General features: G+C 39.7%; 3 protein-coding genes across 6 annotated transcripts; 2 read left to right on the top strand and 1 right to left on the bottom strand.

Annotated features, from left to right (window-relative positions):
* Positions 1–448: 448 nt before the first annotated feature.
* Positions 449–12,488, top strand: slc9a2 (solute carrier family 9 member 2). 2 transcript variants are annotated; one of them, XR_008631649.1, is made up of 14 exons: positions 449–951; positions 1,067–1,281; positions 2,357–2,605; positions 4,978–5,228; positions 5,546–5,763; positions 6,075–6,274; positions 6,360–6,449; positions 6,524–6,594; positions 7,030–7,197; positions 7,284–7,383; positions 8,389–8,505; positions 8,592–8,679; positions 9,659–10,129; positions 12,386–12,488. XR_008631649.1 is itself a non-coding variant. In XM_020939141.2 (13 exons), the coding sequence occupies exons 1-13, from the start codon at positions 693–695 to the stop codon at positions 10,075–10,077; spliced, it is 2,445 nt and encodes an 814-aa protein (XP_020794800.1). In that variant the 5' UTR covers positions 449–692; the 3' UTR covers positions 10,078–10,629. The 2 variants fall into 2 exon arrangements, 1 of the variants encoding a protein (XP_020794800.1); XM_020939141.2 differs by lacking the exon at positions 12,386–12,488 and having other exon boundaries at positions 9,659–10,629.
* On the bottom strand, positions 10,608–14,713 carry mfsd9 (major facilitator superfamily domain containing 9). Of its 3 annotated transcripts, none has more exons than XM_020939196.2 (6): positions 14,597–14,713; positions 13,851–13,938; positions 13,346–13,389; positions 12,380–12,509; positions 12,030–12,239; positions 10,608–11,957 (listed from the first exon to the last, which is right to left on the bottom strand). In XM_020939196.2, the coding sequence occupies exons 1-6, from the start codon at positions 14,681–14,683 to the stop codon at positions 11,140–11,142; spliced, it is 1,377 nt and encodes a 458-aa protein (XP_020794855.1). In that variant the 5' UTR covers positions 14,684–14,713; the 3' UTR covers positions 10,608–11,139. The 3 variants fall into 3 exon arrangements, with proteins under 3 accessions (XP_020794855.1, XP_055005273.1, XP_055005279.1); XM_055149298.1 differs by having other exon boundaries at positions 10,608–11,924; XM_055149304.1 differs by lacking the exon at positions 14,597–14,713 and having other exon boundaries at positions 12,384–12,509; positions 13,851–13,933.
* A 3,146-nt stretch (positions 14,714–17,859) lies between these two features.
* tmem182a (transmembrane protein 182a) lies at positions 17,860–20,586 on the top strand. The gene is made up of 5 exons (XM_020939220.2): positions 17,860–18,141; positions 19,023–19,125; positions 19,512–19,610; positions 19,686–19,823; positions 19,932–20,586. Exons 1-5 carry the CDS (start codon positions 17,989–17,991, stop codon positions 20,156–20,158), a joined length of 720 nt encoding a protein of 239 aa, XP_020794879.1. The 5' UTR covers positions 17,860–17,988; the 3' UTR covers positions 20,159–20,586.
* Positions 20,587–22,011: the final 1,425 nt, after the last annotated feature.

The raw sequence follows: 22,011 nt of genomic DNA, 5'->3' as shown, positions 1-22,011 counted from the left end.
TACAGACTGTAGGATTAATTACACATGAAAAATGGAAGTTAACATTAAAACAAATACCAAGCGTGTGTCTATCAAGCCTTTAAATATAAAATCTGACAACTGAGTCTAAAATCTAGTTAAAGAGACAAAAAGTAATTTTGGTAAATAATGACTGGCGATTTAGGCCAATCTAGCCACTCCGCAATTAACAGTATAAAGTGATAAAAGTTATATTATAGCCTTTATCTTAATAGGCAAAGGTCCTCCAAATGTCGCCTATCAACAGGAAGTCCATGAGTAGCCTAGTAAGATGGCAAACCAGTTTTTAGTGTGAAAGTTGAAACTTCATTGTGTTTCTGGATGGAAGCTTTGTCACCGAAACTAAAGTTTGCCTCCTCAATGGGCGCAGAGACTCGGGATGACAACCAATCAGAAGCGCTGTGGACCGCACCCTGCACCTATCGGAACTTGTAAAGGCCACAGACAGGCTTCAGGTGTGTAGTCCTGTGCAGTCCTGCGCTGAACGAAGGCAACGCAACGATCATCAAATATCTGAAACGTGATGGGATCTTCATGAAAGGGACTTTTATTCGTGGAACGTGTTAAGGAGCACGCACGCTTTACTTTTATTTATGTTTTAACTTATGGAGTGATTCAGCACAACTTGGAAGTTTAACTTTTCTTCACTGTGACCTTGTTATTTATTCGCAAAAATGGATATCGGATTTTCCAGATCTGCAGGGTTTATACTTTTCATTTGTAGTCTTTTAACTCTTGGCTCCAATGGAGAGGTGCCTCCCAAACCAACCCGTAGTGTTACCATTTTACCCCCAATTAAACCAATGGATGGACCTCAGGCTTACCCTGATGCAGAAAAGGCCAGTCTACCAGTGTTTACCATGGACTACCCTAGAATACAGATCCCATTTGAAGTGACATTGTGGGTTCTATTAGCTTCATTTGCAAAGATTGGTGAGTAATTTGAATAATCCTCCCCCCTCCTTTTCAAAAAAATTTGTGTGTGTTTGTGTGTGTGTGTTTTTTCTGGCTTTTCATCTTAACTCAGGACCCCCTTTCTTTCCCTTAGGTTTCCATGTGTACCATAAAATCACAGTTTGGGTGCCAGAGTCCTGCCTGCTCATCAGTATCGGCCTCATAGTTGGAGCCATCATGCACTCTGTCCATGAGGAACCTCCTGCAGTTTTGACCAGTAATGTCTTTTTCCTCTACATGCTCCCTCCCATTGTTCTGGACTCGGGCTACTTCATGCCCACCAGGCCCTTCTTTGAGAACATTGGAACGGTACGTTTCTCCCAAATCACCAGTGATGGGAACATTAGTGAGTGAGATACATCTTAATGACCGGTATGTGTTAAAAGCAGCTGGGTGTGTAAATGGCTCAATCTTCAGTAGCTGAAAATCCACTCATACCTGATCAATACAATTAGCCTAGCCCTCGAGAGAGCCTGAAATCTGCTTAAATCCTACAACACAGTGACATGATACAAGAACTATAATAAAATCTTATTATTATTATAGATCCATGGATAGGACAGCAGCTCTTTCTGTAGGAGACATGCGCAGTAGAGATTTATAATACCTCTATTCTCTTACATAGTCCACTCAGACTACTGTATTCTGAATAATTGGATAATTATATGTTGAATTGTATAATATAGTGTAAAAATGTGACACGTTATTATAAACAACTTTATTTTTGTTGTTATGCATTAGTTTATGTAAAAATGGAGACAAAAAATTACACATACACGCATTAAATGTTTTCTTTTTTGCTCACTAATGCCATACAGTTCAAACTCAAAATTACATGAAGTACTCTCTTGTATTCCATTTATAATTTAGGGAAGTTACTGTATTCTCAATACCACCTAATGAAAAAGTAACTGTACCAAAATACAGTTACTTAAAATTAGTATTCAGGTGATGTATTTTCAGTACATATATTCAGTTACGTCCCAACACTGACAATCACATGTATTGTCTGTTTAAAGGTGCACTATGTAACTTTTGGGTCTGTCTCTTGCTTGTTTCTATGAATATGTTGTTGCTCTACCTGGAATGCTCCACAGTATGACATTAAACAGACTACCTTGCATTTATTAAATTACAGGTGGTTTCATAGCTCAAAAATATCTAGAAAAACAGGCATTCTGACTGTGGGGTTGCCTCTCCACAGATGTGACCTGTAACTTGGTCTGGTTTGGTCTCCATTAAGATAGGAATGTTTGATACAATACTGTGAAACATGCCAGACAAACCAATAGCATCTTCATGAAGAAAAGCAGTTGGCGAACGCTTGATCCAGAAATGTTACACAGTGCACCTTTAATCTCAGTTTGTTGTTTTTGTATTTCAGGTGCTGTGGTTTGCAGTGGTGGGTACACTATGGAACAGCATCGGAATAGGGATGTCTCTTTTTGCTGTATGTCAGATTGAAGCTTTTGGCGTTCAGGATATCAATCTACAGGAGAACCTACTCTTTGCCACCATAATCTCTGCTGTGGATCCAGTGGCTGTCCTGAACGTGTTTGAGGATGTCTCTGTAAACGAGCAGCTTTACATCGTAGTGTTTGGGGAGTGCCTCTTTAACGATGCCGTCACTGTGGTGAGTAGATTAACCCTAAACGAGATCCCAGTACACAATACCAGGCTGCTAATGGTTCGTGCGCATTAGGACTCACTCGGCATTTCTATCTGACGTTTGATTGTTGTCAAAACATACAGACTTAAAGAGCAGTGGGTGAATGCATGACACTGTCTCCACTCATATCTGGCCAAAACATCTAAGGCCAAGTGAAAACTCAAGTTACTCTACAAGATGTCTTTAGATATGTAAATGCAGAAGTTAGAAATTAGGCTCACAACATGGAGTTAGTTTTGTCTTGATGCTAATATTTAAAACACAATTTTGAGGAGAAAGAAAAAGATTTGATATTCAAAACCTTTTTTGGTACAATTAATTGAAATATAAAAATAAATAAATATAAATATATAAAACATATATGTAAAAAAAATCAAAAATCAAAAATTTTGTTTTCAACATTACATAGTAGTTTCTATAATGTTATCATGTGGTCTTATACTAGTTTTGATTAAAATCAAGATTCTAAAATTATTCAGGAAGGATAAATTTTTTCAGTAACAGTACTTCTTGGTATTGGTATTAATAATTTTTAAGGACTCTGCAACTAGAGAATATTTACATAAATGTTTCTTTTAGTGTTTATAGGGCCCTACAGAAGACTTTAAGGTTTTACTTCTTTTGTTACCTATTCGTAGTGATATATTTGTTCCATCATTACTGAAAATGTTAAAGCCAGATGCAACCCTTAGACCTATTTTTTTTTTGGCCCACAAGCTTCTAGTTGATATGTCCCATATTACCTTAAGCAGTACTTTTTAACTGCAACTTTCTGAAAATTTACCTTGATAAAGCCAGCATTCAATATGTAGGGCTCTACTGAGGATCTAAGCATGAATAGATCAGTCTGGTGGCTCATTCTAACCTATATAAATGCAGATATCTGAATTATTCTCTGTATCCACCATCAGTCTAAAACACCCATCAGTCCTTCACTTTTTTAAGACCATTGATAAAAAAAAATTTGGACACCCCTACTCACAAATAGAGAAGTTATGAGTAACTTTCTGTGCATATAGCTTATTTGCCTTGGATGCAGAAGTAGAGGTATGTTGACGCCAGCAGGACAAACGGTCCCCTGTAGAGTTTGCTCAGATGCTGTTTAACCAGTTTTACTCTTGACTGTTTCATTTGCCTGAAGGGAGGAGCAGTGAGCAGCTCTTCGTTTACCAGACTGGGTAGCTCCTCAGATTTCCCCTCTTTCTCTGTCCTCTTGTGTTCAAACGCCCATCTCAATTTAACACTCATCTCTTTGGTGTGGCAAACCTTTTGTTGAAAACACAGTAGCAGAGCTGATTCAGTATCGTAAAGACAAACATTTACCCACGAGACCCATGTATGAACTCCCTGCTCTGTGCCATAGAGTTATACAAATCTAACAGGACATTTTACATGATGGTTTTGAGCTGTGCAGACACCCAGACTAAAGCATATATTATTTTTCAGTATCTTGTTATAAATGATAAAGTACTGTTTAATTTTGTCATTAAACAAGATAGGTTTAATTATTTCACTATGTTTATTTTAATATGTATCCAAAGAAGTGTCTTCTCTAATGCAGGGGTGTCAAACTCAAATTCACAGAGGACCAAAATTAAAAACTGCGACTAAGTTGTGGGCCAAACTAAATATTTATTGAAAATTTTCAGCAGTTTTCTTTTCTGTCGAGAGATGTAATGTTAAACCTTTTCTTATTAAAATAAATGTTTAAAAATACCTTTGCTTAAACATTGAATCCAGAACAAGCATAATATAAAATAATAACAAAATTTTAAGTAAATAATGTCCCTATAGCCTATCTGTAGCCAGTGCCAGCTCATTTCATATGATCTTGCGGGCCAAATATAATTATATCGTGGGCCAAATTTGGCCCCTGGGCATGAGTTTGACATGTCTGCTCTAATGAAATACACAATTAGCACTGGGGTGGGCAAGAGGGTCAAAAATAAATGAATAGGGAAAAACTGAAAGAACTTTAAAATTTAAAGTGCACTTTTCAACTTTTCCACCACCTGCTTGTCTCAATAATTCCTTCTATGAATAGGAGTGCCTCTCCATAGATGTTAATAGTAATGTAGCTTAGTGCTGTAACCTACTTGTCTCCCTCATGTTAAATAGGTTTAATCTATACCCACCTCTATAAGGCAGAGTGAGATAAAATCAGATTAGTGTTTTTGATGAGTCACTCTTTGTGCCTACAGACCAGTACAGAGTAAATATGGCAATAATATTATCTTAAGTCAAACCCTCTGATTAAAACTTGACACATGCCCTAAACGTGACCTGGAGTTTCGTGTGGTCACTGTTAACTGTTAACTGTGTGTATTGTGTCACAGGTCTTGTACAGCATGTTCACCTTCGTGGCAGACATGCCTGTGGTGGAACCAGTGGACGTGTTCCTCGGGGTTGCTCGGTTCTTCGTAGTAGGACTCGGGGGGATGGCATTCGGGGTCCTGTTTGGTTTTGTCTCTGCGTTTACCACAAGATTCACCTCTAAAGTCCGAGAGATCGAGCCCCTCTTTATCTTCATGTTCAGTTACCTGGCGTACCTGGTGGCTGAGCTGTTTGCTATTTCTTCTATCATGGCGTAAGAATCAGTATAAGAAATGTTAATTTTGTTTATTAAAGGTGCATTGTGTAACTTTTCTGGCGGAGGGCCTGTCACATCCGTGGAGAGGCAACCCCGCTGACAGTCAGAATTTTTTTCTAGGTATTTTTGAGCAATAAAATGAACTGTAATTTTATAAATCTAAAGTAGAGCTGTTTAATGTCATACAGTGGAACATTCCAGGTAGAGCAATTACATGCCCATAGAAACAAGCAGGTGACAGACCCCCAACCAAAAAGTTACACAGTGCATCTTTTAAATATGAGTTGAAAATATAACATGTTTATTTTTTGCAGGATTGTGACTTGTGCCCTTACCATGAAATATTACGTGGAGGAAAATGTCTCTCAGCGTTCATGCACGACCATCCGCCATGTTGTTAAGATGTTGGGCTCCATCTCGGAAACCCTCATCTTCTTTTTCCTGGGTGTGGTTACCATAACAACTGTGCATGAGTGGAACTGGGGTTACATCCTGTTCACTCTGCTGTTTGCCTTTGTCTGGAGGGGTCTAGGTAAGAACAGCCTTCTTGAATACTTAAACTTTGATGGTGGATGAATCCTTGCTTGTCTCCATGCCAAGAATGTTTCACAGCGTAGCATTAAACTTGTCTATCTCCATGTTGGCAAGTAGATGGTGCCATCACGTGAACCAACAGATCTGTGGAGAGGCAAGCCTGCTCACAGTGAAAATGGCTGTATATTTATCAATAAAAAGCTGTAATTGAATAAATGCAAGATGGATAAGTTTAATGCTATAGTGTGGAACATTCCAGGCAGTGTAAATGTGTAATATGGAGAACTGTATTGTGTTTGCTTGCTTCAGGTGTGCTGGTGCTGACTCAGATCATTAACCCTTTCCGGACCATCCCATTCAACCTGAAGGATCAGTTTGGTTTGGCTTATGGTGGTCTCCGGGGGGCCATTTCTTTTGCCTTGGCCTTCACTCTGCCTGACAACATTGGGCGCAAGCAGCTCTTCATCACAGCCACCATCGCCGTCATCCTCTTCACAGTGTTCCTGCAGGTGGGAGTTCGTGTATGGGTACAGTCAAAGCATTGTGCAAGGCATTTACCACTGTTTTTAATGTGTGTTTTGTATTTATTTACAGGGAATCAGTATCCGACCTCTGATTGAGTTCATAAATGTTCGGAAGACGAACCGCAATCTTGAAACCATCAACGTTGAAGTCCACTGTAGGGTAAGAGACAGTGTAACTATTTGTTAATATGAAGCATCTTAAACAGTCTTAACCTGTGCTTTTCATTCCCACAGCTCATGGAGCACACTATAGCTGGTATTGAGGATCTCTGTGGACAGTGGAGCCACTTCTACTGGAAAGACAAGTAAGAACAACAAGAAAAACACCAAAATACAAAAATAAAGCTCAAACAGAATTTATTTTTCCAGTGAAACTCATAGAGCCCTCTCATTGTTTGAATATTGTTCTCGCATGGACACTGTGGGAATGCTGGCAGCCTCCCTCAGTGTGGTGTCAGATTGCATTTCTGCTTATCTTTTTAAAATTGCTGTTGTGCCTTACTATTTATTTTACCTTGAGCAACACACATATTGTACACTTTTCTTCACCTTAGAAAATGAATTAACGTACATGAATCTGCTGTATATGATTAGACATCTTCCATTATTCCCTTGATTTTAATGTAACTGTATTGTTATTGATTTCTTTTATTTTCTTTTCTATCAATTCTTTTATAAGTTAACAGATTCATCTGGAGCAAACATGACAAGCTTATTTGTATTATTATTTGTAATTTCAGATTTTTGAAGTTCAACAATCGGATCCTACGTAAAATCCTCATCCGGGACAGCCGCGCTGAGTCGAGTATTGTGGCTTTATATAAAAAGCTTGAACTGCAAAACGCCATGGAGATTCTGGACACTGTGGCTGGGGACATCAGTGCTGCTCCATCCATTGTGTCACTATAGTAAGTCTACAACATGCATGTGTTTTTTTCTCCATTGCACCTGATTAGATAGATTCATTGAGGTTTTTGATGTGCATTTTTAATAGTGAAGAAAAGAAGAATCCAAAACCCAAGATGTTTGTGGCCAGTGATTTACGTAACATGCATGATATTCTGTCCAAGAACATGTACAAGATCAGACAACGGGTAAGATGCTAAGTTTTTTATTAAAAGGCCAATGTTACGCTATTTTCTGATCTGTTATTATGATGTTTCCTCATCAAAAACATACCTGGACTTGTATTTTATTTCATTCACATATGATTGAGTTCTTCTCTCAAACTAAAAAAGCTCTATTCCATCTTGTGATGCCATGTGGTGATATAGAAAGTGCTCCATTGTGTTTTTAAACTCCATACACCTACACTAGAATCATTCGGATCATTTCAGTCAATCTCTACAGAACAAGAGGGAAAAGGTAGCTGTGAACTTTGTTATGAAATTACATCACAAGGTGGAATAAAGCATTTTGAGCTTTGGAGATATAAACAGATAAAGGATTACTCAAACATGTGTGAATGAATTAAAATTAATTAAAACGACAGGTATGTATTTGAGGAAGTAACAATATTCTAACGTGGCGTAAAGCTCACCAGAGTCAATTTTGTGTAATACAGGATCTTTACTTATCTCTTGTACAAAAAGCTCCACTAACATGACCATTTATACAGGTTTCTATGATTTGGTGCATCAAATGGTATTTTTGTCATGTGTCATTGTAAAGAGGAGCCTGTGTGTTTGACATGACCAAGCCCTGAAACTCACTGTTTTGCATAACATACAAACACAGATACAAACACAGACCAGTACTTTTCCACAGGACGTCAGCCTCTTTACTTTGATGTTCAGACAAATGGAGAGCATGTGCTTCTGTTCTGCAGTAGTCTAATGACCTAACTATGTTAAAAGCTCTCAAGTTACTAACGCCACCCTGTTCCTACAAACTGTACTTTACGCAAACATTACAGATAAGCTGCTGGTTTCTCCAACAGTATTGTTCTTTAGTTTCGTCTTTCACAAAATTGGACACAGCTGATCCTACGTCATAAAGAGATACAGTAGTTATGTATTATGAGAGAAGTTATGAGTTGGTAGACTTTTGTGTTTGAGTGTGGATGTTGAGTTTGATCATTGTAATATTTCTTTTTACAGACTGTGGCCTTCACGAGTAAACATGCTCTGCCAAATGATCGGCACACCAAAGAAATCCTGATACGGCGTCATGCCAGTATCCGGCGCAGTCTCAGACCTGGAAGCTTTCAGAGCTCTGTAAGATACTTTCACACTGCAAACCTTTTATAGATCTCAGAAACACACAGAACAGTTCATGATATTTCTTTTTGTTTTTACATTAGGCAGTGTCTAAATCCCAAAAGTACTACTCTCTTCCTGCTGGACAGAACCTGGAGTCAAGATTATCTCCTCGGAGACTGACCCAGACGGGTAAGAAATATAACCGATGAATAGATACACCTTTATTCTCCACAGTGGCACTGTCAAACATGGATACAAACAATCAACAGAAATGGACACGGGACAGGAACACTCAGGTCCAGATAATCTGTAGGCTCTTGAGAGCAGTGATGGTAGAAGGGACAAAGGTTTTACTGAAGCTTGCCCACTTCCACCTTAAAGTCCTGTATCTCTGGCTGGAGGGCAGTAAACAGAAGTTTTTGTGGAGAGGGTGGTGTGAGTCCCTGTTGACTGTCCAGGCCATGTGTGACGGCTTTGTTGTTAAGGTGGGAGTGGTCTGTGTTGGGCAAACTGATAATTTTGGATGCTGTGTGTGTGTGACCTTTGTGAGTTTATTCCTGTTGGTGATGGTGAGCATATTGAAGTAACAAGGGGAGCCGTAGAGAAGGATGGATAATACTGGTGTATAATAGTAACAGAAGGTGTGTGGCGACAGAGGGCATGGAGGGTGTGGAGTCTTTGTTGTAAAAGTTTATGGATGTCATTGACATGATGTTCATAGATAAGTTTATTGTCTAGTGTAAGTCCAAGATATTTTAAGTGATTGACATGTTCTACTGTTTTGTTGTGAATGATGGTAGGTACCAGGTCTGGGATCTGTGAGTGTAGTTGAGTAGTTCTTAGTCTGCCAGTGTTGTCGGAGTACTTGAAATATGTAGTGATGAGTGTGGGGCAGGAGCAGTCATTGGTGTAGAGGATGTACAGAAATGGGCAGAGCGCACACCCCTGGGGAACTCCAGTGTTGGTGACTGTGGTGGGTGAAGTGACTGAACCAATTCCAACAACTATTTATAACTTTCTCAGCAATAGCCAACAGGCTGTTAGAGTTAACAATTAATAATATAGAGTTATTTTCATTACATTAATCTTAAGTAGTTTGTTTTATTATGGCTTAAAAATAATACAAATGCATATTTTAAATGAATATTATTCATTTCCTACACTTTAGATGATCGGGAAACCATGTCCGAAGTTGCGTATCCCATAGCAAATCGGCGGTCCAGGTCTAGTCAACCCACACGCTCCTCTTCCTCCAGAGCCATGATGCCTCTGCGCAGACTGGACACACTCACAGAGGCAGTTTCAGTTGACATGTTAAATGAAAACAAGGAGAACAATGGCAGCAGGGCAGGTACGACTCGATCAAACTCCTCCTCCAGTGACACACGACTACCTGGTCCTCGTCAGCAGCTCTCTCCCACCAGAGACGACAATGGCCTTTCAGATAACCTCATAAATGTGCATCATGAAGCAGAGGAGGAGCCCTCAGCCCCCTCCCCTCCTCCAGTCTGGGTCGCTGAACCCAGGGGCAATGTCAACAGAAACCCTCTCCTCAGACGACCACTGTGGAACCCAAAGAGGACCTGATGATGTCCATAGTGTTTCCCCTGCACACAAATGAAACACTACCAACCGATAAGTATGGACTTGTAAAATGCCAGAGGTGATCGTAAATTAGCATTCATTTTAAAGTTACTGTGAATATTTCTTACTTTTGTAAATATTTTTCATGCATTGTGTGACTGAATTGTCTGAAATTTCAATTGTATATGTTTTTATATTTATGCAGTGTGACTGTATTTGTTATTTTAACACAAAGAAATTACAGTGGCAGGCCTCAAAATGTCTCTTATAACTGTAATAAATTTTTTAGTGTTGTTAAATTGTTAAAACAATGCAAAAGAAATATTCAGCACTGAGAGAGAAGTTCTAAGGTTAGAGGCAATTCAATGGTGTCACTGCCCATATATAAAAGTTGGGGTTTGCATAACCGGTAAGATGGTCAATAACTGCAGCTGCGTTATAATAAGAAATGTACTGAGGTATGTCCTACCACAGTTTCTTGTAAGAGTGGTTGGTAGAGGATCTCAGAAAATGTGCAAAAATGCATACAAATGTTATGAATAATGTACACAGGTTTATTTGAAAATGCATCTGTACAAATATCTTGTATTTACATATTTAAAAAAACAAAATTATATAAATATAGATTTACCCTATCTAACAAAATAGCCAATAGTTAACAGCACTTTCAGTTCTCTTCAGTGTAGTGCACTTTAATGTATTGAGGTAAATGTGGAAAATATCAAGCTTTCTTAGTAACTTCTGGAATCTAATATTATTTGTAGTTTATTATTTTATCCTAAAATCTTAGTGCCATCAGCTACTGTGCAATTGACCATTAAAAAAGTACATTTTCAACAGTGATCACTAAACTAAAAAGAATACTTTGTATTTGGGCCCATATTTGTTCCTATAAATAATACACCGTAGTGGTTTGGTTTCCATCCATGCTGGTGATTACTGACTAATGAGCCATATGTATCTCCTTCAAGTTTTCTCACATATGGCCCACACCAGTTCATTAGAGAACATTTCTGTGAATGTTACTGTGAAATTAAACTCACAACTCAGTAAGTCATTTAAAAGTTATTCTTGTTTGGTCCTCCTCCCATTCCATGTGGGAATGCGAATAAGCAGTAAACCAACAGCAGCTAGTGCCAGGGCCACTCCCAGACTAGGAGGTCCACAGGGGCTGACCTCCTGGGTCAGTCCAGACAGGAGAGGGGCCAGTACCCTCCCCACAGCTGTAACAGACTGTCCTGCTCCAATCAGAGTACCACTTGACTGTACCCCTCCCCGCTGCAGCTCCAGGTCTGTGATACAAGTTCGTCCTATGGATGTCGAAATGGCAAAGAAGGTGGAGGTGAGCAGGACCTGCCAGACACTCGGTGCAGTGGCGTAAAGAAAAATTAGTGTACATGTGAGTACTGTGGAGTGAAGCAGCAGTGCATGCATGTTGTTCCCATACAGTTTTGTGACTGGCCCCACTAAAAACCCTGACAGGGCACCTAGCAGGCTGCTGTAGCTGATCAGGTATCCTGTCATCTTTGGTTTGAGAGAAAAGCGCTCCTCCATGGCCAGAGAAAAGTTACTGTAGTAGAGCATGATAGCAATAGCCATGAGAAGTCGCACGAGGAAGAGGTCCCACATGTCTGAGGAGGCCACCATGTGAATCCGACATCCCACCAAGGACAACTGTCTCCATACAGGCTGAAGAAGGGACACCTGCCCCCAATCCACACCCCTGTGCATCTTCTCTGGCTCTGCGGGGGGCTTTTGGTAAAAGCTGTTTATATGGGAACCATTCTGTGTGGACTTGGAGCAGTCTGGACAAGCTTTACTGCTATCATTGGTGCCATTGCAGTTGACTACTGTATCATTCCAATGCAGCATCCATACAAGTCCTGAAAAAATAATTATAAATGTGATCCACATACCACATCAGATATAGAGATAGAGCAGTCTGTTTGACCCACCAGCATTAAGAACAAAGATGGCCGCACATGTGAAGGCAGAGGTGTAGAAGCCACCGTCATGTTCTGTAAGGTACCCACCAACCACAGGCCCCAAAATGAAGCCAACACTGGAGGCTGCATTAAAATGTCCCATCACCAGAGGGCGCTCTGACTCAGACACTAGATCAGACAACAGTGCTCTGCAAATGGACAGCGAGTGTTTGAACAACCCTGAGGAACAAATAGTCAACATAAAAATAGTAAATCATTTGTTTAAATAATGTCTTTACCTAGACAACTTGTTATTGTGGTTAAAACTAAAACTGTAGCAAAGAAACAGACACTATTTTTACCATGTTTTTGTATCTTACCCACAGGGATCCGCGCAAGGACAAAAAGGGCGATGGTGGTGGACATGCCAAGCAGGCTGTAGCCAAATGCACTGAGCAGTAAACATGTTAGCAGAGAATACCTCCGTCCAACCACATCACTCCAACTGCCCTGAAAATCACACGCAAATCACACACATTATTAAATTGTTATTTAATGAAATAAATATCATATAGTGTTCAAAACAATGGCAGGTCACAATTATTGACTTTTGGCTTACGGTTTACAGTCACATACTAAAAGCATTCTTTTATTTTAAGTAAAGAGTTAATGCATTTTATTATTAAAAACATATTTATAAAATTTTCTTTGAGAAAGACGTTCAATGAATTGCAATAGATAAATATGAGGAAATAACTTTATGGCATATCACAAAGACCAGCCCAAGTTAAAATACAGACTCACCAACTTTGAGACAGAAAGTAAAATCTGTAACCAAGTGTTACACAAGAAGACCTAACTTAATTGTGGACCAATTGAATTTGCTGTATTCTGGATGTAGCCTAAGATTATCATAAAGACGAGGCTGTCCACAATTCTAGTGCTTGGATGAAGCCAGTCCCCACACGAGATACAGACAGGTCAGTCTTTATGCATTTAATTTGCCACATGACCTGAGAGATTAAATCAATTTTATTGATGTGGAAAACTGAGAATACCACACCACCACATGCCATTCTTCTTGTTGAAAACTGAAAACTACTTATTTTGAATACTTCTGTATGGTAAAGCGGGACAAATTTGACAAACCTAGGATTCTGAAGTTGGCTACTAGTATTTCTGTAAACATTGTGGCATGGCGACCCTGCAGCTTTTCACCATCTTATGCACAATTGTGTATTGTTTCAGTGGAATACCAACAATTATTGGAAATTCAATTGCAATTTATCTACAATGACCATCTCTTTGTTAAACCAAACAGATCCAGAAAAAATGTTAGTACTTACAACTATAGTGCTTGAGAACAACTGCAGTATCCCATAAGTAGATCCTGAGAAATTAGATACATACATATTCAGAAGAATCCATAGTACAAAATATTTCAATATACTTTTGTGACACTTTTTATAATGAAAATACAGGGCAGAGAGGAGTAACAGCTTGGCCAATGCCATACTGCATAATACTTATTAAAAGCTAATAAAACTAATTAGCCAGTTAACCTGCAAGATTTGACAGCATATGAAGCCACTGCCCATGTACATCACCTGGACCAACACTTTACAAAAAGAAAAAGGAACATTTGAAAGTGCCTGTGGTTTTGATCTAAATTAATTACAATCTAAGCAAGTCATCTAGCCATTTGGCCTTTGTCAACTTTGTTCATCAGCATCACTCTCACGACCAGGTGTCCATAAAAAGATAATCCTTACATCATGTGTCTGCAGCCATAATGTTACAGCTAACCATCCTTTAGTATTGTGTATGTCTGAAAACAATGGAGAGTCTTACCTACAATTCCTGCCACAGTGGGACTAGCTCCCAAAGACTTCACATGGTGACTGAGCAGAGGAATGATCATGCTCACCCCAAACAGATCCTGCAAATATCAGAAAGAGAAAGTACATTAGTGTCATATGAAATAAATGCCACCAGGACTGGGACAGTTTTAGATGCTGCTGTTATGTGAAAAACAAATGCAGTGTGCGTTCAGACCAGCTCTTGCCAAAGTCTTGATTGAAGTCACATCGTATTTTGCTGCTGAGGTCATTAGAGTAATTGTTGAACAGTATGTTCTGTCCCAACAGAAAACAGTGCAGTATTGATTGACTCAACTAGTTCTAAAGTACAGGCAAGTTTTCTGCTGAATTTCTCTCAACCTGGGACATATTTTTCAGACAGCAAATATGTGAAGACAATTCTGTGCATAAAAACTGACAAGACAAGCTGCTCCACTCAAAGCAGCAAGGACTATTATTAGAACTATTCAAGGGCCTACCTGTTGTCTATCACATCTATGTAATTATTGATTATAACTAATTAAATACATAGTAGCAGACAACACTGAGTATTTATTGATTAAATTAATGTTTTAGGCACCTGAGAGTGGCAACAGACTTCATTACTAGTCAAAAATAATGCAATCAATGAGCCCATGGGTGAACTGCAGAGTAAATACCTGTCAGACACCTGTGTTTTGCGAGACAGTTTCCGTTTACCACATATATGGATATTTTACCTGTTACCAAGGTACTCACCATGAAGCCCACCACATAGATGCATTGTATGATCCGCGTCCGACCCCCGGGTTTGAGAAATAAAGAGCTACATTTCTTCTTATTCATCCTCCACCCGCAGTGACAACCGGCTCCAGTCAAAGCGGAAGCGCACTTGGACCCTGAGCTCAGAGCGGCACGTCCCGTATCTGCATCTGCCCGCGTGCAGGGGGGGCACCGAGTTTTACAACACACACTCTGAAAAATGTCGATAGACCCTGAAACAAAGACTGATTTTAAATGTGTAAGTCAAATATAACAAGCTTTAGAAAGAGGGCTACTTATCTTTTTTGTCTTTATAGAAAAACAAAACAAAACTGCTGCTTACAAACTCACCCCGAACTCTCGACATTTGGTACGGTCCACATAGACGAGGTCCATCACATAAACATGCTACAAACGTTTCTGTTTTATTATGAAACATCATTTGAACTTTGATATCACATAGAATATTCAATTTAAATTCAAACAACTTTATTTTTCCCTATAAGAAACTTGCATTTATGGTCCGACATATTCATACAGATACATAAAATAGGGGTAATTGATACCAATGCTTAAAAGAAATATGCAGATAGAAAACATAAGCATAGAGAGAGAGAGAGAGAGAGATTACAGTTCAAGTAAGCTATACTAAATTATATCAATATATGTAAAAAAAAACAAAAAACAAAAAAAAACAACATATGAATTGTGATTTTGATAACCTAGTTAAATGCTCCAGAGAGGGTGGGCTTTTGCGCCCCTAAGTGGACATAAATAAGCATTACATTTTCAAAGCTATGCAAAAATGTAAAGCTTCTCAAAACTTCTCTTGGAGCATTCAGGGTAGTCTAGAGGAGTGTGGTCCATTTTATTTTCACTACACAGCCAAGAACACATGCATGGCTTTATCCAATAGTCAAATGTTAACAGCCATAAATTAGCCTATAATAACTTGCATGAATAAAAATTTTCATCACGTGCTTTTGATTGTGGAGGTAGGTGTAGGATCAAGGAAAATTTGAACTGTAATTATACTTGTGTGTACTCTGACAGTGTAAACCACACACACGCATCTGTCCCTTGGATTCTTGTTGGTCACATCTTGGTGTAAATGAGCCTGCAGACTTAATACTTGCCTGTTAAATGTTCCTCATACATGCTAATAAAGTGTGTCAGGGTCTGTGGTTACTTCAATGCAGGTGTTCCAAGCTCTGTTATCTAATAGTTACTTTAAGCATACCATTTTAATATATTTGCGTGCTGAATTTTTAAATAAAACACAATATAGCTTTTGTTCACTTTTACACTTTAATTCACCATGTTTTGAAGTAATCTAATTCTTTCTTTGCACCCCTCCTAGGTTCCTATTATCCTATTATTCTTTATTATCTTGTTTGTCATCAAATAAGTCACTGTGTAGAGAGGCAATAGCATAATGTGAGCTGCATGTTCTATTACATAAAGGCATGTTCTCAAGTCTCATACAATTGGTCCATTACACCAGTACATGTAGGTCTGTCTCAATAAATACTATATCTTACTTATCACTAATCTAAAAACATTTATTTCATCTTGTTATGTACATTAACTTCTTGCTGTTTTTTTTTGTTTTTTTTACGACAATACAATATGAGGTGCATTTACCTAGTTACTTATCATTTAATTTATGAAAGCTGGAACAATTGTATGATTTATAACAATATCCATCCATTCTTTTTCTTCCGCTTATCCGGGGTCGGGTCATGGGGGCAGCAGTCTGAGCAGGGTCTCACAGACTTCCCTCTGCACACACACTTCCTCCAGCTCCTCCGGGGGGATCCTGAAGCGTTCCCAGGCCAGCCGAGAGACATAGTCCCTCCAGCATGTCCTAGGTCCCCCCCCCCCCTGTTGGGACATGCCCGGAACACCTCTCCAGGGAGGCATCCAGGAGGCATCCGGAACAGATGCCTGATCCACCTCAGCTGGCTCCTCTCGATGTGGAGGAGCAGTGGCTCTACTCCAAGCTCCTCCAGTGTGACTGAGCTCCTCACCCTATCTCTAAGATCTCTAAGCCACCCTGCAGAGGAAACTCATTTTGACCACTTGCATCCACGATCTTGTCCTTTCGGCCATTACCCAGAGGTCATGACCATAGGTAAGGGTAGGAACGTAGATTGACCAGTAAATCGAGAGCTTTGCCTTTGAGCTCAGTATTTAATTTCTTTATAAAAGTGGGGAGATTTGTGTTGGGTATTTTTGTTGTAATGTGCAAAGATTTGAGCTGCAGAGGGTTAAATAAGTGGTTTCTATGGCTACTAGTTCTGCTATTATTGGTCCATTCTGCTATTTATTTGTTGCAGCTCAGGCCTCCTAATGATACTGTCTATTTAAAGGTGCATTGTGTAACTTTTCAGGTGGAGGGCCCATCAAACGCTTTTTTTTCATGGAGATGTTATTGCTTTATCTGGATTTTTTTTTTACAGTATGATATTAAACCTTTCTATCTTCATGGAGACCAAACCAGACCAAGCTACAGGTCAGATCTGCGGTGAGGCAACCCTGTTCAAAGTTACAATGCTTGGTTTTCTAAGTATTTTGAGCTATAAAACCACCTATAATTGAACAAATTTAAGGCAGAGCTGTTTAATGTCATACTGTGGAACATTCCAGGCAGAGCAATGATGTATCCATAGAAACAAGTAGGTGATGGACCCCCACCCAAAACGTTACAGAGTGCACCTATAAAAATGGTTGACTGAGACTATCCTGCATTATTGTAGCTGAGGTATAAATTAGTTTCATTATTATCTCTTCTTCTCACGGTATATCTCTGTAGCAATATATTGTGCTTCAGATTTAGTTATAATGACAGGTACATGCTTACAGACTTACTATACTCTAAAATAAGCCTAATATTATAAACTAGCTTGTACTTTCTCTTTCACATCATGTCTACATTTACTTTTAAGCCCCCCATTTACAGGAAACAGCATGTGTTTATTTGCGTGTTGTGCTGGTGGTCCAAGACTCCTCTCGTGCCCTCTCTGTTTCTCCTCTACTGCATTCCCATACAGACTGGGTGTCCAGTTGCTGCTGGTTATTTCTGCATTGATACCTCCCATTCACAACCCCCCATATAGTGAACCAGGGGAGAGGAGACAGAAGACAGAAGTAGTCAGTCAGATCCCAAAAATAGCCCTGGGGGGTGGCGGGAGGGTGAGAAAGACCCCAGTAGGGTGTGGGTGAATCATGTGCATGAGCTTGTTCTGTCGTAACAGAAGCAGAATCAGCAGAGATCTAGTAATACAAATTGAGAGAGAGAGAGGGGTCATTTAAACAGAAGAGTAACTGGCTTGGATCTTGTCACATGCACAGACTGTAGCTGGAAGTCAGAAAAGACAGAACTAACCATGAAGCTCAGCGTGGCCTTGTTTTTCGCAGGCCTTTTTGGTGCCTTGGCAGTGGTCTTCATCTTACTTTCATTTGGGACGGATTATTGGCTCATGGCATCAGAGAGCTGTAAACCTGAAGGATCTGAGAATACAGGAGGGGTCACTGTTGAGGTGAGTAACAGACAGAATTATAGTGTGGAGTATAAGCACAGGTCAACTGTCACATGGACTCATATATTTAAATGCTCACATTTTGTTAGTAACTTTCTGTGAAAGTCTCAGCAAAGCCTCTTAGCACCCTGATCTACGAATGACATTGTCATTGCATTGAGACGTGGCTTAGGCGTGTACCCAGCCTGCACTGCTGTGATACCAATACAAATACCAGTGGTCCCTGTGGCATTGCACTGTATTAAATATCACTGACTGGAACATACCTCATCAGGAGCTGATCATTTAATAAAATTATCTGCAAACAATTTAAATATACTGCACATCTAGCAGTGAACAATATATTGGCTGATATGATTTGTGTTTAATTTATACACGTCAGCTTTTGAGAGACATGTGATCCCACATAAAAGCCAGCTGGTGTAAATATATATTCAGACATGGCATTGCCAATGTCCAGTCAGAAAAGGAAAGAGTGACACATGCATGTCAACACTGACAAGTGTTGCTTCAGTGAGTGGTGCCTGAAAACCTCCAGTCAATGTGCTCACTATGTCTGAAATAAGAGCCTCAGCTTTTCCAAGGAAGGAATCACGTGTCCAGGTGTGATCATGTCCCATAGCTGATATTTCAATAATAATAATGTCCACAGGCTAAATATTGACAGGTCCTTGTCTTGTCTGAACACGTTCACTGTATTAGATTATCACCAATGACTGTAAATGACTGACATACCAACCTTGCAAGTTAGTGGAGCTTGGTCAGCTTGACCTTTGACCTGACCTGCCATGTGTCGCTGCACTAAAATACTATGTGCAAGGTTGGTGCCAAACCTCTACGTGTATTATGAGTATAAATGTTTGTATTTTGTTTTGATACAGAAGGACTCGAGTGATGTCACTCTTTACCATGAAGGATTTTTCTGGAGGTGTTCCTTTGGAGCAAACATGGAGGACAATGACCTGATCTGGAGGCTGTGGTTCAGTAAGTGTTCAGTGTGACTGTACAAATGAATGAGTAACAGAAAGCAAGCAGCAGCTGCAGTGGTCTACTTCACTCCATCTGTGCCTGTTGTAAACACAAGTGTTAGAAGCCGCTCTCATGTGAGCACTTAGCACCATGTGATGTTATTTTGGTGTGGTCAGGTGACTCTGCATCATCTGTTTCCTGAAGCAAACTTTATGAACAGTGCACCATTGTCAGAAACTGCTTGGTGCTCATAGGTCCCTTATGAGAGTCTGTAGAATTTCACAGAAACCAGTAAAGGTCCATAATGTCATAATGTAGTAAACAATTTGGGATGCTGTCAAACAGTTTTTAATCAAAACATTTGTGTCATTTTTTAACTATCTTAAATTCTCTTTCTTTAGCCAATCAGCCATCCGCAAAGGTCTGTATGCACGCCTATCTCTTCCCTTTCCCTCTCTCCCATCAGAGCCACAATGCCACGCAGTATGACTCTGCCATTAGTAAGTCTCCATGTCTCAGTAACACTTGGGTCCCTTTTACAACACATGTTAAAGTCTGACCTACCTGTTGTGCAGTCTACAGAGGCTTCTGGAGCATTTTCATGCTGGTTGGAGTAGCCTCAGTTATAGTTGGAGGCTTCTTCATCATCTGTGCAGCTCCCTTTGCCAGCCACTGTTTGTATAAAACAGGAGGCAGCCTTCTTCTTGCAGCAGGTGAAACTTGTATAAATAATAAAATATAACTATCACATAAATAATAAAACTCATTAGATGATATCATGTAGTACATTCTGAGAGCTTGTGTTGCTCTTCTGCCCTCAGGTTTCTTCCTGCTGTGTGTGGTGGTGATGTTTGTGCTGTGGTTGGAGGTGCTGGATGTGGTGAGTGTCTATGTAGAGTACCAGCGTGCCACACTGTGCCCCAATTTCGCCCTTTCCATCGACTACGGCCTGTCCTTCATGTTTGCGCCCATTGGTATTTTCTTCTGCATCCTGTCGGGGCTGCTCTTTCTTCTGATCGGCCGAACAATACGGATTCACTGCCACTGATGGGACTGTCTACAAAAGGATGGAAAAGAGTTTTATTACAGAGACTGAGAAACAGTGCAATAGTCACCACAATGGTACCAATGCTTTGTTAGCTTACATGTGTTCTTTAAGTTGTGTGAGTGTATTTATACAATAAATAAATCTTGAAGGAGAAATTATTTGAAGTGTGTGTGAATAGCACTTGTTTAGGCAGACTGAAGTAAAAGATACAGTGAAGTTTGTCTAAATAAAAATATATTTGGCATGATGTGTTTTGTTTTATATTCTATAAGTTATATTTTTGTGTGACTTTGTGCTTCTTCTGCAAGCAAAATCTCTCAGTACATGCTGATTATTATATAAACCTGCCGCATTGTAAGGTATATTTGCAAATTATCCAAATGTTTTTAAATAAAAAAGTTGTGTACAAAGTTGTGTGCACAAAAGTTGTGAATTTTTGTTAATTTATACGTGTGTATACATTTTTGAGTGATGTGAGCGATTGTGGATGAACTCCCTACATCCAGAAGAGGGCAGTATTGCTTCACAAACGTACCAACAGAAACCCTCTTTATCTTTATTCTGAGTGCAGCGTATGTGGCGTTATGCATAAAATTCCGAGGTAGTATCTGTAGATGAAAGAATTCACACCTTGGCTGACAGACGGATGGTAATTTCACTCATGAATGGAGCATTTGATCAGGAAGTGAATGGACTCCTGTGTCAATTCTCACGTGCCTTTTAGAGCTTTATAATAAACTTATCATAAATAGAAAAATGCATCTATGGCCTGCCTGAAAATGCACGAGTGGCAAAAGTACAATGGAGACTAGCGCGCCAAAAGCTGAATCTGCACTGAAACTGACGAAGATGGAAATTTACACGTCAAAAGGTCCCAGGTCTTTTGTCTAGCAGCTATTACCAAATCTCGCCACGTTCAAAAACAATCCAAAATCTGAAATTGAAATTGTATTCAAATTTCTAGCTTCTAGGCTAATTGAACCCGAAAACAACAGAAGCTGCGCGCGCAATTTGCTACAAAGGTAAATGTTGAGTCAACTTGATTTAATGGATCTGTTGTAGCCTTTTTTACTGTGTTCATGAAACTAGCATTGTCAAAATAACACGCACCTTGGTAAAATAAATAAAAATAATAATAAATAAATACATAAATAAAATAAAATAAACGTTCAGGACCTCGTAGACTGTAAAGTTTAATGGAGCTACATTTAGTCAGGGATTTGTTGGTCCAAGGCCGAACATTTATCTTTTATGCTATTATTTTGGAGTAGGATAAACTTGAATAAGCCAGCTATTAAATCTGTATTTTGTTGTCAAAAATGTTCGACAAAGGAAGCAATCTAGTTCCTTCTTCCTGGTGATAAACGTAGGCTAATCATTAAAATGCACACAAAACTGAATTCCGAGACTATTTTGACAGACCAAAGGAAAATGTTTAATGTCACCTATGTATTTCCTGTCCCGTACATAGAGAGGGACGGTACACAGCCCGACTGGAGGATGGATACAGTGCAGCAGGTGTGAAGCCAGCTACCTCCGTGCGCCTGGCCTCGCCGTCTGTAATGTCATCAGAGTGGGGGTCCCAGCAGAATAGTGCGCTGTTCTGCATGATTGCCCATGATAATTGTGTGTTGATAGGGAGTGCTGGAGATGGGGCATAATTTCCACTGAGAGATTCCTAAACAAATACCTGTGCGCGCGGCAGCGGGGGCGCGGGGAGCGGCGGGAGGTGAGGAGAATAGTGGATGAGGAAAGATAGGGCCATGAGAGGGAAGAGGAGGAAGAAGAGGAAGAGGAGCAGTTCTGAAAGTGACTGTGAACAGGTCACTCTGGCCTCAAAGAATGGGGAAATA

The sequence above is a fragment of the Boleophthalmus pectinirostris genome, unplaced genomic scaffold, assembly GCF_026225935.1.
Source record: "Boleophthalmus pectinirostris isolate CB_2022bp ecotype Guang Dong unplaced genomic scaffold, ASM2622593v1 HiC_scaffold_1, whole genome shotgun sequence".
Taxonomy (NCBI): Eukaryota; Metazoa; Chordata; class Actinopteri; order Gobiiformes; family Gobiidae; genus Boleophthalmus; species Boleophthalmus pectinirostris.
This window is presented reverse-complemented; position numbering and strand designations above follow the sequence as displayed.

Coding starts and splice junctions, on each gene's coding strand:
- tmem182a (XM_020939220.2), top strand. CDS start 17,989: ATGAAGCTCAGCGTGGCCTTGTTTTTCGCAGGCCTTTTTGGTGCCTTG. Junction 19,126..19,511: donor GATCTGGAGGCTGTGGTTCA/GTAAGTGTTCAG, acceptor CTCTTTCTTTAG/CCAATCAGCCATCCGCAAAG. Junction 19,824..19,931: donor CAGCCTTCTTCTTGCAGCAG/GTGAAACTTGTA, acceptor TTCTGCCCTCAG/GTTTCTTCCTGCTGTGTGTG.
- mfsd9 (XM_020939196.2), bottom strand. CDS start 14,683: ATGAATAAGAAGAAATGTAGCTCTTTATTTCTCAAACCCGGGGGTCGG. Junction 13,390..13,850: donor CACTGTGGCAGGAATTGTAG/GTAAGACTCTCC, acceptor CTAATTTCTCAG/GATCTACTTATGGGATACTG. Junction 12,510..13,345: donor TGTTCTCAAGCACTATAGTT/GTAAGTACTAAC, acceptor TGTGATTTTCAG/GGCAGTTGGAGTGATGTGGT.
- slc9a2 (XM_020939141.2), top strand. CDS start 693: ATGGATATCGGATTTTCCAGATCTGCAGGGTTTATACTTTTCATTTGT. Junction 5,229..5,545: donor GCTATTTCTTCTATCATGGC/GTAAGAATCAGT, acceptor TATTTTTTGCAG/GATTGTGACTTGTGCCCTTA. Junction 8,506..8,591: donor CTGGAAGCTTTCAGAGCTCT/GTAAGATACTTT, acceptor TTTTTACATTAG/GCAGTGTCTAAATCCCAAAA.